Source organism: Pipra filicauda, unplaced genomic scaffold (genome assembly GCF_003945595.2).
Source record: "Pipra filicauda isolate LSUMZ 115617 unplaced genomic scaffold, ASM394559v2 scaffold17_size4572894_pilon, whole genome shotgun sequence".
Classification (NCBI taxonomy): Eukaryota; Metazoa; Chordata; class Aves; order Passeriformes; family Pipridae; genus Pipra; species Pipra filicauda.
In genome coordinates, this window is record NW_024104287.1 from 3,602,478 (window position 1) to 3,618,620 (window position 16,143).

General features: G+C 38.5%; 1 protein-coding gene across 1 annotated transcript in view; it reads right to left on the minus strand.

Annotated features, from left to right (window-relative positions):
• TNKS (tankyrase) overlaps positions 1-16,143 on the minus strand; it is a 133,450-nt gene that overhangs the window by 89,725 nt on the left and 27,582 nt on the right. Inside the window, exon 3 of the mRNA XM_027721622.2 lies at positions 10,220-10,315. Within this exon, the coding sequence (XP_027577423.2) occupies positions 10,220-10,315 (96 nt within the window). The remainder of the gene's footprint in view (positions 1-10,219; positions 10,316-16,143) is intronic.

Below are 16,143 nucleotides of genomic sequence, written 5' to 3' on the forward strand. Positions count from 1 at the left end.
GCACCATGTTCAGACTCCATACAGTGCCATAGTCAACTGTAGAGGGGCATCTGGAACATTTCTAGAAAGAAAATGGAGTCTCTGACAGGCTCAAACTATACTTTGCAATGTGTCCAACAAAGAAGAGGTTACAGGTATTTGCCTTATGTTACCTCCCTCCCCCTTCCTTTCTCTCTTCAATTGATTTGCCCCTTCAACAGAACAAGTTGGGTGGATAGCCTCAAGTGTCTGGACACTGGGCTCATGTCATGGCACAAAAGATGCACATCAGATCTGCGGTGCTTGGCCTGTGTGATGGAGTAGGTTACATGATACTAAACATAAGTTTCTTTTATCTCCTTATTCATCTCTGAAAAATTTTGTACAGCACAACAAAGAACCAACCCATGGCCACATGAAATGTAAACTGCATCTGATCTGCTGAATCAGATCATCTCACCACATAAGTCAGGTCAATTGCATTTCCATTACCTATTTCTACAGTTATAAAAGTTCCCTATGCCATGAAATTAATCTTGAAAGACCTCAAGGTAGGTGGTCTAAGCTCAGCACCACATGAAAGCAAAACAAGCTGCACTCAAGAAATACTGCACCCTTTCCAATACACCAGTTGTAGACAGAGCTGGTAGCAATTCTGATAGCTGCTAGGAAACTAAAGGTTACTTAACAACTATGACTTAAACACCAGTTTCCAATTGTAATTCTGCCAACTTCGAATCCTTCAGGCTGAAATTCTTCTTGCTTATCTCAGTCTAGTTTTTTGAAATTATACTAAAAGAACTGCACCACATCTGTAAGACAATGAGTGTTTGTGTGGTATGTATTTGAACAAAATATAGGACTCCTCCACTCTCTTTGAGAAGAAACATTAATACCCAGGCATTTCAGAGGAGAGACTTGAATGACCCGAGAGTTCTGTCACATTTCAAACCTAGAAGAAATGCGTAGTATGGCCAATCTGATAAATCCAAATCCATCTGTCTAAACTGTAGGTTGTTGAGGACTGCAACTTGGATTAGACAGATTCAGGGAAAAGTGAGTAGACACCTAAGCAAATAAGGGACAGGAGTAAAGGAGAATTCTGGGGAAAGTCTAAAAAAGATGATGCTACAGGGGTCTATTTATATTAAAACACATTCCTCTCCACTATCTGGTTGACTTCCCATGCACACTAAACTCAACTTGCATGTATGTTCATTTGCTATGACCACACTGCTTTCAGAGGAACTCTGACTCCCTCTCTGCATTCAGTATATGAATAAGGACAGCACAACAAACTAAATCTTATCTGCAGGACACCTGCTTTATTTAAAAATGGGAAAGCATATGGAAACTACTGGAAGGAGTAAAGGCAGCAGTGGAGTCCAGTGCACATCACCAAGCAGTTTATGATGGAGCCTCTTAGGGTGAAATGGGATATCTGAGACAAACACACATGCTGTGCTTCGAGCCCAGCAAAAGAGCAAGACAAAATCTGGGGCATGGAAGTTGCAAAGAGCTGCAAATAAACCCACAGAGGACTGTCACAACCTGGAGTGTAAACTGTCTGATCCAAGAGAGGATTTTTAAACATATTGTTAAAAATCGATTTCCTACTACACAAGAGAAATCACAACCTTAAATCTTAGGTTAATGAAGGCACAGGGACTTGAGAACTATCACAACAGTACGTGAAGACATTTCTAAATAAAATTTGTGCAAAAATTCTTTTAGACTTTTAACATCTCATAAGGAAACAAAGAAGCAAAAAGCAATTTTATTTCTCCTTTCTAAACATTGCCATAAAAACACCTGATCACTGATGCTAACAAAATTTAACTCAGGTACCCAAGTTCCTTTAAATTTCAAGAGTATTAACTCCTTGGCAAAGTCTTACCATTGAACTTAAATGACATCAAGCACATGTGTAGTACAATTCAAGGGGAAACAAGGTTTCTGACCCAATCAGGTGCCCTATGGCACAGAGAACTTGAATTGCATCCTGTTCCCATTACTCATCAAGGCAGGAGCACTTCTCCGGTGGCAAGAACAAGCCCCCTCTCACCACAGCAAAACTGGTACAGCAGTTCTGTACAGAAAGAGTGTCCAGCACAGCCACACTGTGCAGTCTTGATTCCTCCCCAGAGCATAGTCATCCATCCTGTCCAATGAGGCAGTGGGAAACAGTAAGCAGTCTCATAAGCAGAGTTTGTGTCCTAACACCTGCATAAAAATGTAAAATTAAGCTTGTCTGCCTCTCTCACTTTCTAGTCAGTATATTTTGCTTACGGAACATTAACATTCTTTCCGATTCATCTGCTCAGCTTGACAAAAATCTTCCTAAATGTTTTGTCCATGTACTCACAGACTGCACAGATTTCAGCTGTGACTGGCTCATCGCTTTCAATATTTAAATATGGCTTCATTTTTAGAAGAAAACAAGTATGAAAGACTGCTCTAGAAGCTACAGTACAAGAGATAAAAGCAATGGGAACTTTTGTATGTGGGAATTACCCAGCTACCTAAAATTTTTTTGTAACAGTTGCATGCTTGCTTACAGACTAAATTACATATTAGAATCAAAGATAATAGACAAAAACTACATTAAAATAGTTAAAACTGCAGCTTGGCTATCCTACTTACAAACAGAACCAAATACATGAGAAGTTACAGAATATAATATTCTCCAACCACTCACCTCTGACCACTACACCTGGCTTATTGTCACACAGAGTATACAGTGTGAAAAGACCATTTTGGTACAACAATCCGAGAAGTTATCCATGGACAATGGAAGAATGTAGTAGAGATCAAAATAGTATTTGGTCTCAGGACTGGTAGAAATTGCCATTAATAACCAGAAATGTACAGCATAGAATATGCAAAAAAAGAAAAATAAATCCAACAAACAAATCCTAAACTTAAAAACAAACTTAATTACCTAATCAACATTTAGAGAAGAAAAATATTCAGTAAAGTATAAGACTGGTCAGTGCTCAAGGCAAAGGAACAGAAAGAAGATGAGTGATTTGATGCACTATGGAAACAGAAGCGCTTCTTACATGTTTCCGCAACTATTTTTCCTAGGGTAGCGTGAAAAATATATTTTGGATTCTTTACTTACAAGCTATGGAGATCTTATTTGTTATTCTGTCCATTTGAATAACAACAAACCTTAGGAAGAAAAGCTTCTTTTCAGTTTGATGTTGTTAAATTTCAATGTGTAGTACAGGCTAAATAAATTTGTGTGCATCAGGTACAAAAACTTTCAAAGCACCCACAACTCTGTATAACGGCAGAGCTGAAAATCAGAAAACAAAAGACTTCATTAAGGCGTTTTGTGAAAACTTTGAAAAAGTTAATTTGTTTCTTTGACAACTTAAGAGTTTGATTCCATTTGAAGAGGTCTTAATATTAGTAAACGGTTATAGCATTAAAAAAAAAAGGTGAAATAGTGAAAAACCTGGCAAAGGGGATGGTATAAATCAAAACCATACTTTTCATAAAAGCACCAATCCTAAATCCCACAATCCTTACTTGACTAGCTACATAACAGACTAGAAACTTTTAACTCCTTGCCTAAATCAAGGTTACAAAGAGGAATGAAATGTTGCCTGATCCAGGCTGAAAGCCACATTCCAAAGAAGCTACTTCAAGACACACAACTAAGTATAGACAAAAGAAAAGGATGATAGCACTGAACTCTAAAATATGGAACAGGAGAAATGAGAGAAGCTCTCATTATCCTAACACTAAGCCCTATGAAATGAGTATCCAGAGCTAAAGTTACATTAGGAAGAAATCCAAGCACATAAAGATACAGAAATGCACTTGAGGCAGCACAATATACACACCAGCTCACATAAATCCTTGCACAAGTCCCTCAGTAAGAGATTAAAGAAATTGTGCAGTCATGGAATCAGAACCAAAATACTTCAGCCACTTAAAAGTAGGAGTAACTTGTTTCCTTTATGATAAAATACACTGCAACTTGTGTTAAACAACCTACCACATTGAAGGAAATATTTATATTATTTAATTACCAGAGAAAACAGAAGAAGCTAGAAGGACCTAAAGGAAACTGATGGAATGGGCAATAAAATGGGTAGACTAAAGGAGTAGTGACAAATCAAAACAACAAACACTGCATGGATAATACAAATCATCTGGAATCATACTGGAATATAAGCAACAAACTAAAGAATTCAGAATTGCTTAAGAGGCTCCCATAAAACATTTAGCTCTTCAGCAATCAGAGAGGTCATAAAAAACAAACTTAGCCCAAATAAAACCTGGAGTAACAAAACACCATGAAAGCTATTAAATCATCACTACAGAAGTCAATTGGATGTTATACCAGAACACAGTGCTCAAATCAAGACATGTTATCTTGAAATAGTAATGCAGTGCTGGAAAGTAGAAAGAGAATCAGCAATTCCAGCAGCACCACCAAAGTGCAGCTTCATTTTCAGCAAGGTGAAACTTTGTATGTCGACAGTTTAACGGAAAAGGACTGCTCTTCTTGAAGGGAAACATAGCAGAAGTGCACACTAAGTATGGCACAGCATCTAGAACAAAGACAGGACTGTTTCTTCCTCTTTCCTCTCAAACTGAAAAAAAGGAAATGTGAAGAACTGAAACATGACTATTTCAGAACTGGAAAAGGAAGGCATTTCACTCCTGGCTTACTAAGCAACCTGTGCACTTCTTTCAAAGAAGCAAGTGGGAACTAGGCCAAACAAGAAATAAGATTTTTTGAAAATATATATTTATAAATATACCAAGATAGTAATCATTATAATATTCTCTAAAAACAGAAGACAAGATTTATAAATCCATAGAGTTAGAGCTTCTAGATGAGGGCCACTGAAGTGGTAGACTTTGTTCTAGGTCTGTGCCACAGCTACCTTTTGCCCACATCTTTCCAAAGACTGGAAGAGCATTCCTAAAAGAAAGCTGATACTCCTCATAATTCTCCAGAAGGTAGATGCAAAGCACCACGATGGACTCCAAATGTAAAAGCACAGTGTGACACTCATACCAGTGAATTAGAGTTCACTGTTTGTTTCCTTCTGTTAGGTCTTGGTAAAAAGGAAGAGTAAACCTACCTGAATGCTAAACAAGTAACAATCACAAAAACATACATTCAAAGCTCAAGCAAGTGCTGGAAGAGGCCCTTCAGACCTCTTGCTTCAGGATGTATGTCAAGAGCTTATACAAAATAAGGCAAAAGTTTTCTGCAGGGCACGGATACCCCAACTGCTCTGGATTTCTTGCTCTTTTCTCTAAGGCAGCAGACCCCAGTGCCGCTGTCAGAAAGAACAATGACCCACACATATGGGTAGCCCAAACCATTCTAGCAGCACCTGCCCTCCTTTACCATGAAAACACTTCTCCTTTTTCACAGGTGTTCATTACACTGTTTCTTAAAGGTGGAAGCTAAACCCTGTGCAAATTATCTGATTTCAGCATACACTATGTAAGAATTAGATCAATTAAAAGAAAGGAGGAAGAGGTTGGCACCTCCCGAAATGAAGTGCTATTGTCTATCGAGAAGGCCTTCAATATCCTACGAGAACCTGAAAGGAAATAACCACAACCCAGAAGGAAACAGTTCAGGATTTGAGACAGTCAAGCTGCAGAAGTGCCAAAAAAAGTCAAAATAAACTCAAACTAAAATAATTTCTTCTCTTAGTCCTAATTTTAAAACGCATGAGTTGTACCTAGAATCCATTTTCCGTCCTTTAAAGTTCAGTAAACTTGTTGTGGTGAAATATCAGATTTTCCCCTTCCTTGCAGGCAAATTATCCATAAATGGCAGTTCACTTAAAAAAAATTGTGCAAATATATGTCAATAAATGAACTATGCACCCTACTTAAATTAAAAAGTTGACATGACAAATAGATGAAAACATGAATCCTCAGTAACATCTCTGGTAACCTTAGCCCAGCTGTACTTCCACTCATCAAGCTGTCCTTCACATCCTAAAAACACAATAGAGAAATGCTCAATAGGACCTGACACACTTTGTTTGTAAAAGATATCATTTCCATAGTAAGTAGGAAGATCGGAGTCTTATTTAACTTTGAAAATTGATTCTATTAACAAATAAGACATTATTTCTTACACAAGAAATCTTCCTTTTATCTGGAGATGCAGCAGTTTCCAGACTTCTTTGATTTTGATCTGTTTCAAGGGAGTAATCCTTGAGACCAACAAAAACCAATCTCACAAAACAGTGGCATGGAGCAGTCAAAAACATATTATCCGACAAAAATGCCTTCAGGTCCTGCTAACAGCTTTGGAAACTGCTCAAGTACAAAGACTGGCCATTCACATAGAGAAAGCATTTCTGAATAGCAGATAATATGGGGAAGACATAGCAAAAAAGCATCACTGTGTGGAAAAAAAAAAAAAAAACAGAAAAAATAATTCACATAAATCATTCACAATATTGTTGGCTCTTCATGCACTATACAAGAAAGATATAAAAGGATGTTAATGTTTAAAGAGGCAACAATCAGTGTGAGAGAATAATGAAGACTAATATGACTTGTAAAAGCTCCCAAAGGCCCTGTTCTGGATGGGAGTCCCACAGTGCTATGTACAGCAACACAGACGAGTCCCCACCTCAGAAACCACACACTCCAAAGGCAATTAAGCTAAAATAAAATTAACTAGGATATTCATCTGATGTGTTTAACAGCTCTGGTTCTTATCTGTTCTTATATGTTTTTGGACTCTGTACCACCACTTCAGCCTAGAGGAAAAGAGGATTACAATCCTTTTTCTGGCAACCTGATTCAGGAACAGTAAGGGATGCTAAGGAAAAAGAAACAAAATATTCACCCTCTCAATCATGAAGTGGTTAGCTCACACAAATGCTGCTTATCCTGCAGAAGGGGAAAAACAGACTGCTTTCTAAGAAGCAGATTCCTCAATTATGTAACTTTTGTTCTTTAAGAAGCTGGTACTGGGTATTTAATTTCTATAAAATGCACTTTAATCTACAAAGAAATTTTCAAAGTCCATTTCCATCAAAATATTAGCCCTTCCTTTGCATTATGTATTCTTTACAAACTACATATTTTTAAGAGGATGTTGCAGGAAAATGGTTGGAAGTCATCCCAGAAACTACTGCATTATATATCCTTTCTGTAATTCAGGTGAAAAGGATAGTATACATTATTCTAGACTGGAAGACAGAAAAGAACAAGTCATTGTGGATTCAGCATCTGCTGCCGGAACAGCAGAAATTATTTTTATGCAGCAAGAATGTCCCTTTTAAAACATATACACAATTCTTCGTAAAATTTAAAAGATTTAATCAATTACCTACAAGTTTTCTGTTCACTTTTGCTGTGTTAAAGGTCAAAGGGAGACTATAATCACAGTTTATTCGCAAAGCAATTAACACAGATGCATGAACTTATGCAAATATTTGGTCAAAACCTTGTTCTTCAACAATCAATACAGCAGCAATGTGGAAAAGTCTATTATGGTTATATGGTCTATTATACTTCCTAAGAGGAAAGGCTAAGAGAATTGGAACTGTTTAGTCTGGAGAAGAAGTGGCTTTGGAGTGACCTAATTGTGGCCTTCCTGTATCTGAAGGGAGCCTACAAGAAAGACGGAGAGAGACTTTTTACAAGAGCATGTAGTGATAGGACAAGGGAGAATGGATTCAAACTTAGAGTAGGTTTAGATTAGACATTAGGAAGAAATTCTTTACTGTGAGGATGGTGAGGCATTGGAATAGGTTGCTCAGAGAGGTTGTGGATGCCCTGTTCCTGGAAGTGTTCGAGGTCAGGCTGGATGGAGCTCTGAGCAACCTGGTTTAGTGAGAGGTGTCCCTGTCCATAGCAGGGGGGTTAGAACTAGATGATCTTTAACATCCCTTCCAACCCAGGACATTCTGCGATAGACACAGATAGAAAAAGGAACCCAAAAATAACATAATGAAAACAACCTTGACACTTATGCTGCTTAAAGATGCAAATACAGTAACAAATTACAGACTGCTTTCAGGATCACTCCACTTCTAAAAGCTCTAAATATGAGCATTTCTAAAATCCCACTATTCAATATTAAATACTGAAAATTAAGTTAATATATCCTACTCATCCTTAATCCAGTAATACCTTTAAGTTCTGATGCACCTAATTGCAAAGTACTGCTGTAGCTAAAGATTATCCCCAGCCAAATAGATCCTAAGAAATCCCTTAAAACCTCTTTTTTCCAGAGGGATGAAGCAAGATCGGAAGGTTATAACATATGGAAAATGCATGAGAAATCGCAGCCTAACAGAGATACTAGAAAGGAGGGCAGCACCCAGAAAAATACAGCTCTTAATGGCTAGTTTCTATTTAAATGGCATCCAGTGTCAGCTTTCAGTTACCATGCATCATACAGCAGCTACAGCCGGAGCCAAACCCTGTTTGCACAGCTTGGAATTCAGGTGCACAGCACAGAGAGCCCAGTGTAGCCAAGAGCCACCTTGAGGACAAAGCTGATAAAACCAAATGCTGATTTTCTTGCTGGGAAGAACAAACATGTACAAAAATGACATCTTTTTATGAACAACTAAACACTTATATAGCAACAGAAGTGGCTCTGTGCATGTGTGTCTACATGCACAACCTGGTAATACACACTGGTTGCAGAAGCCTGCGGTCCCTGGATACTCTTGTGCGAGGCATTAGGGGCGGGGACAGGGACACAGGGCTCTTGCTGCACTTGGCAGGATGTTCTCAGAGGCTGCTTCTAATCTACCTCCACTTGTTTGCTATGACACATTGCTCCCTCCACTGCCTAAAGCACAAGCTGGTCTAGTGCCCAGAGAACTCAGTGGAGCAGACACGAAATCACCACCACAGACCTTCCTAGTCTTCTACTACTCTCTGAAGTTGCATAGCCTGAAGAGCAGCTTGAAGCCTGGAACCCCCAAACTGTAGGTATGTCAAGTTGCCCACAACTAAATGTCATATATCCATTGATACCTTTGAGGTACCTTGACTCCCTGGTGCCCTCTCTATCTTCAGCATCTGTACCACTGTACCCATTAACAGCCAAAAGTCAGATTAACCTGCTTAGCACAGCTAATACTAGTGTTAACACTGTAGGAACGTGTTTAAACTTGACACTGAGTAATTAAAGTAAATCACATGTATTTAAAGTACACTGTTCCAAAGGCACTCAAATCACTGCAGCGCTGTAGATAATTATGTATAGCAGTCAGCGCACTGAAAAAAGAAGATGAGGAAATGTTCCTGACAAAGTGAAGGGAGCTGGTGTGCTCTGAACACAATCTGAAGAAAGAATATGGGTGTTGCATAGCATATAACCTATAAATTAAGCTGTCAATAAAAAGAGAGAGAGAGACTAGGGAAAATAAAGGCAAAAGAAAAACAACTATTTCTTCAAATGAACCTCAGTTGCTGAATCCCTCTCTATAAATCTAATTGTATATATTTTAAAATCCAATATCACTTTGTTCTAAACATTATTTCCTAGATGTCAAAATCAGCACAGAGGACCATGTATTTCTTGAAATAAATCTGACAGGCTACTATATTATACTTTTCATGCTTACTGGTATGCTACAACAGTTAATTTATAAAAAAATCAAAGCTCTGTAAAAACAGTTATATCTCTAGGATATTTTCATGAAACATTGTTTTGCAGCTAATAGTCTTTAAAAAGGAAAAAAATTGATGGATGAGAAAGGGTTCTACCCAAAATGACTAATGAAGAAGAGGAAGGAAAGGGTAGCATGTGAATCTGCAGCAAAATATAATGTAACTATTGATCTCTGCAATCAGTAGCAGGTTGTCTTTCAGATCACAGGTACTTTTATAGTTACACAAACGTCCTTGCTTGTTCAACAGTGAAGGTCTTAAAACAATTGACCTGATTTTGGGGTTTTTTAAAGGGTTAGGGCTCCTATTCAATCTGTTTATTGGGTATCAATTAAAAAGAAAAAAAAAAAACAGAGAAACACAGTAAATAATGAATGCTGTTATAATAGAAAATTACAGCATTAGCATAAGTAGAATAAGCAAACCTATAGCAGCACAGCAGATTAATGACAGTTACATCAACACGAAACCTGGTAAAAGACAGTTTTAAAATGCTCTTACACAACAGAAAACCTGAAAAGGCAGAAGGCTCTTAGGAAGCTGAACTTATACACACAAAATGAACTACAGGTAACGCTGCTGAGAGATGTATGCATCTTACCCGTGAGTACAGCTTTTGCTGAAGGGTCTGCCAGATCCAGCGCAGATTTCCCATCGGTGTTCCGAATGTTTGGATCAGCTCCGTGCTTCAGCAGCACTGTGCAGGGAAAGCAGAAACAGTATCTTACCTCAGGTATACACAGGTTATTTACTGTTAAGTGTCTCCTCGGCATGATGTAGGCATAAACACACATTGCACAGTTTTCTTTATTTTTCCTTCTGTTTGTTTTTTTTTTTTCTCTTTTTTTTTCCTCTTTTTTTTTTTTTTTTTTTTAAGCACTGCAGCAAAGGATCTTCTCTGGACTAAGGCTAAGTTGGCAAGTTAAGATATAGTAAGACCATATGACTTCGCATGGTAAACATAAACCCTGAATCTCTTGCAATACTCGGGTTTGGGTTCCTCCTGACAGCTATAGCTGGTATGCTGTGCAGTCACTGACTCACACTGGGAAGTCTGCTGAGGAACCTGCTTCTGCCTTTACTACCACTACTGCTGCTTGTTACCACTCCTGCTCCTTTTCCTGCTGAATAACTCAAGTCACCCCGCCTCTGTAAATCGGTAATACCCCAGTCTTCCAGTGGCTCATCACTTGCGCAGAAAATCTTAACCATGGCACACTGGCTCACCTTCAAAAACTGTAATAAATAAGGTAAGATGTGTAACCTGGTACCCTGCAGACTGGATGTTCAGGGGCTATTATTCTCACTGGTGTTTCTTGTCCCTACTAAGCCTACAAACACATAAAAGTTCAAGTACATAAAAATACTTAGAATGCAATATGCAGTCATATGGATAGGAAGGCACTGATACAGTAAATTATCATCAACTAGAAAATCTCATTTAAAAAAAACAGTATTTCACCTGTAAACTCTTTTGATCAGAAACAATATAAAGAAATTCAGATCACCATCTCAATATCAATGCATTTCCTACAGAACTGGAAAACAAAGCCCATGGCAACATTAGAGGGCTGACAAAAAGGGCGCGAATGTCATGCAAAATAAGCACAACATATTACAAATTCAGAGCAACAGCTACGCACTAATTTTGCACCAGTGTGAAAAACAGGACAATACACAGAGACTCAAGGTGAAGGAGACAAGTAATAAAAACCAGCAGATATTTATGGTTACTCTTATAAATACATCTGTTGAGATATAGAGGGACTGAAGAAGTCAAGACAAAGAAATACTTGCAAACACTTTTTGTAACTAAGGGTGCAAAAACACTTCATAGACAGGATTCTGCAGGAAAAAAACATAACCAATTCAGAATAAAGTAATTACTGATATTATATTATATATATATGTATATGTATTTCACTTTAATCAGCAAAACGCTTGTCAGAAATATACTTTTTTCTAAATTAAAAATTTAACTGGTAGTATTGTTTTTATTCAAACCTCTTTTCTTATACATTTCTGACTGTAAATTCTTTTAAGATTGCCAAATTTCATATATTTTAGCTTACAGGATGCAATGCTACATGCTTGCTCCTAAGTTGAATTTTTGGAGAAGTTTGGTGTTTCAGTGAAGTAAATTGACTTATTTTATGCTTTGTCTGATGTTTTTGAAAGAAGACTCAAGTAGGAAGATTGGGCTTTGCTGGTTTTTTGTTTGGTGGTGGGTTTTTTCCCCCCACGTCAAGACAAAAACATCAAAATGGGGAAAAAAACAGCTAGCACGTGCTTACAGAATCTTGTTAGGCTCTGGCACCTACGTTTCTGAAGATACCATCTGTGCCATACATGCTACCACCCCCTTCGAGATCTTACTCACAGACAGGTTTGAGACTGAGCCAGCCTCTCAAGCCAGTCAGGCACACTCCAGCAGGAAGAGGCAAACAGGACAGTAGAAAGTACAGGAACTAAGTATGGAGAGACAGACTCAGTATATTCTGTCTCTATTCTCTTGGACCCTACTAGTGAATTTATATACCTGGGGAGAGGGAAGCCATTTGTCCCAAGAGGCATCAGGGTAAGAGTAGGACCCTAAAAGAGGGTACCAGCAACTAAGTGTCTATCAAGAGAAAGCAGCTAGTACAAAATGATGAAATAGCACAGCGCTGGATGAGAAAGCAAAGAAGGATTCACACGCCAAAAGGCCTGAGACAAAGAGCTGGGGGAGAAAACTGAAAAGGAAGATGTGGCAGAGGAAAAGATAATAGCTCAGATAAAGAGTCCATGAAGAAAGACCAGAAGAGAGGAATGACTGGGATCTGACCACGGTTTGGAGGTTTGGGCTAGCATGTGAAGCCAAGTTGAGGTAGGTTAGGGCAAGAAAGGTGACTTTGAAAAACAAGAGGTAACAGGCGTATAAATCTCAAAGGGATCTGCAATTGCCTGAGCCCAGTGTTAAAACTGAAGTACATGTTTTCAAGTCTCTTCATTCTTCAGTCCTGAGCAAACAAACCAAGAGCACTTCCCTGCTACAACACCACAGTACTGCTTTCAGCTCCTCTCCTGGCTAAAATGACAAAGGATTATGCAGTCTATGTAACCTGCTCATACATGCTAATGAACCATGAAGGGTTTGGGCATGGCTTACAACATACAATTTCTGTGTCCAGTTTTTAGCTTTTAAAACCCTAGACGAATACATTAAAAATTTACTAAAAAGACTTAAGCTGGTTGCCTGCAAACACCTTGAATTACTGACAGCCTGTGGAACATACACTTAAAGTGGTCAAACTAAGTTCAGGAAAAGAACCTATCAGAAGTCAATTGCTGTAACTATGAGACTTATCCTTCTTGTCTCTGCAATCACTCATCCCACTTGACATAAAGCTTCCAGCCTCTCCAACAGCCAAGGGTATGGTCCTACAGATTCAGCCCTAGAAACCCTGTGAAATGAAGGCAATGGCGTCTTGAGAGAAGAAACCAATCATATAAATAAAGACCGTATTAGAATGCATATGAATAAAGGAAGAAAACTCGGGTCACAAAAGCAATCTTACTCTTGCATTTCCTCTACTGACTTTGATTCTAACCTTTCCATACTTTTTAAGTACATAATCTCACACAAGAGTATCCCAGTGAGCAATGTTGTCATCAACAAGAATTAATGAGAGAAATCCGGCATTTGATGTTTAACCTATCGGTGTAACACAGCTGTACTTCTATACCTGGCAAACCACAGGTAGCTTCTAATTGAATGTTCTCCTGCATGTTCAAAACCTTTAACACTTTAGCCCAACACAAAGTCTCCTCTAACCACAGGGTATTTGAGATCTAGACACAGTGTGTCTCTCTAAATTTCCTTTTCAGTACACTAGGGACGTGTAAAAATGTCAAGATAGATCTCCTGTGTGGAAAAAAACATTCCTTCTATAAAGAAACACAGCAGAACAAGCCATTCTAACTAATTGTAGCTATTTTGGATTTCAAACACTGCACACTGGTTTTAGAGGACGGTTTCTGAGTGGCCTGAAAAGGGAATGTGCAAATAGCTTATGTTAAGAAACTGCTGTTAACAGGCAAGTGTAAGGATGCTGTGCACAAAAATTAACTCCTGGAACTTTGTTAATTACCATATTTGGATATGCTGTTTTATTTCCTCCTGACAATGGGGACATTGGGGTGTATTTTTCTGTACTGCAGGCAGCATCCTTAATGATCTAGCAATACCATTACCTGGCTATTCCTGCCTATTCTACAGACCACTTTGTACAAAGAGTATAAAGAAGCTCTTCTTTTTACTGTATCTTCATACTGCATATGGACATCAAAGTCCTGTAAGTTTAACTATAGTACAAACATGGACTGGTTCAGAGCTGTAGTTTTATCCTCACTGCAACTGCTAAAATACTTCAGTTTCTGATCTTCACATACCATCTGAAATGCCTTATTTAATTACACTGCTATTATACCAGATCAGTGCTAGAGACAAGAAAGGTCATATTCTTCCCACATTAACAAAAAGAAAAAGTTACTGTATTGCACAGAGTATATAATGCAACCACTAATCATTTCAGATTACTGCCAACTCACTACAGCAGGATGAAAACTAAAATTGGCTCACAGCCTCCTGGCATAGGCATTTTGAACTGTGAAGTTAACCAACACAACCTCACTTGGCTGTCAAATTATAAACCCACCAAGAACAAACATTTCTACTTTTAGCAGTTTCAACCTTCACATTTTCAGCAGCAAGGTATAGCAAAGACTTCTCTGGCAGTTATACATCAACAAGTGACAAGTAAGTTTTTAAAATCTAAAACAACAGAAAAAAGTTTTTGTACACAGAAAACATCACTGAAGTACTTAGTCCCTCCTCCTTCGTACTGCCTCAGTTAAAAGTGCACCAGAGGAAAACACTTTTGATTGAAAAACATAAATAGAATGGGAAAAAAATAAATTTGTTTCAATATTAGGCACAAAGATCAGAATAGTTCGGTTATGACTTCTCTAGACCCAACATCCACAGTTTCCTGACTATCCTTACAGGAATGCTGATGGAAAAGTTCACATTTGGTTTTGAATCAGAAGCATGCAAATACGAAAAAAAGGGCACATCCAAACTTTTGACTGCTGAGTGAAAAATGCAGGAACAACAGGCAAACCTTCCAGAAGCATCTGTACTTAAAGCTGCCTACTGCTTTTAATTACATTTCCAGTGTTCCTCACAGCTCTACCACTGCCTCTTCTCTCCCTTGTTCTTTTATCACTGTGTCCCATTGCCTTGTGCTTGTGGTCCCTTCTAGCTATCCCAGCTTTAGTATATATTCTTTCTTCCTCCTTTTAAACTCCAACTTCTGGAGAAGAGCTTCAAAGATCCTTTTCAAACCATTTTACTGTAGCTTTATCTACTTACTCCCAAAGAATCAAGGTACAGAGAAAGCAGCCTAAGAATAAGGCCTGCTTTTGACCTACAACATAGGCACTATCTTCCATCTCCCTAAAGGACACCTTTGGGGCAGGTCAGTCTCTCACTAACCTTAGGTCCCAGGAACACACGCACCTCTCAGCACAAGTCCCTTGTAGGACATGTTTCCAGCTTATACTTGACGAGAAATATGATGTGCTCATTCACCTCCACATTCCAAAAACATCTAGACAAACCACACTGGAATCCAAAGCATTAATTTTTTTCAGCCAATGCTAAATTCATCTTCTCCCCTAGCTACCTGTAAATGTAAATCAAACCCTGAGGCTTTGAAGCTTTTCTCCTGTTACAAGAGCAAGTTTTCTGCCTAGATACTATACTTCCTTAATTGAGAGTCCATAATTCCATTTTGGCAAGTTAACCAGATACATAAGCCTTTTTGCTAAATGGCCCTATATAACAAAAGTTGTAGCACCCAACTCTTAGCTTTATAAAATTGAATAGATGAGATACAGTTAATAACATTAACCACAACTGTATCACTGACTAACTTCTGCCTCTGTTAGCAAACCCAGACTTGGCCTTGTGATTAAGAAAAAGGCTATATTCATCAGCCATCGGAATTACAAGGTGAAAATATGAGAGGCAGTATCACTACAGAGGCTGCAAAGAGCTCTAAAGGTTTAAGTATCACTACTAGACCTGATGACATGCATGGCCTCAAACACCACTGCCAGCTCAGTCAAGAGGAGTTGGGAAAAAAAAAAAGAGAGAAGCAGGTCCTATGCTCTTGACTGTCCCTCTATAGTGAAAGCCTTCAAAGCTGAATGAAGAGAGGATTGTGGAGAAGAGAGGCTAAGCACACCTAAGGATGTAGTTTCAGAATCAGAATAGGGTAGAGCCAATAACCAGACTTATCCAGGAGCACTGCAGATAGTTCATTGGTAAGAAGACATGACAGCCACGTGGCAGATCAGGGACAGGATAGGAATGCATTGGCTAGGAGAATGACAAACATGAAGCAAAAATGAAAAATAAGGGCAGGGTGCAATTAAATCCCAAAGGGAGTTTGGGGAGAAATACAGTAGAAATGCTCATGG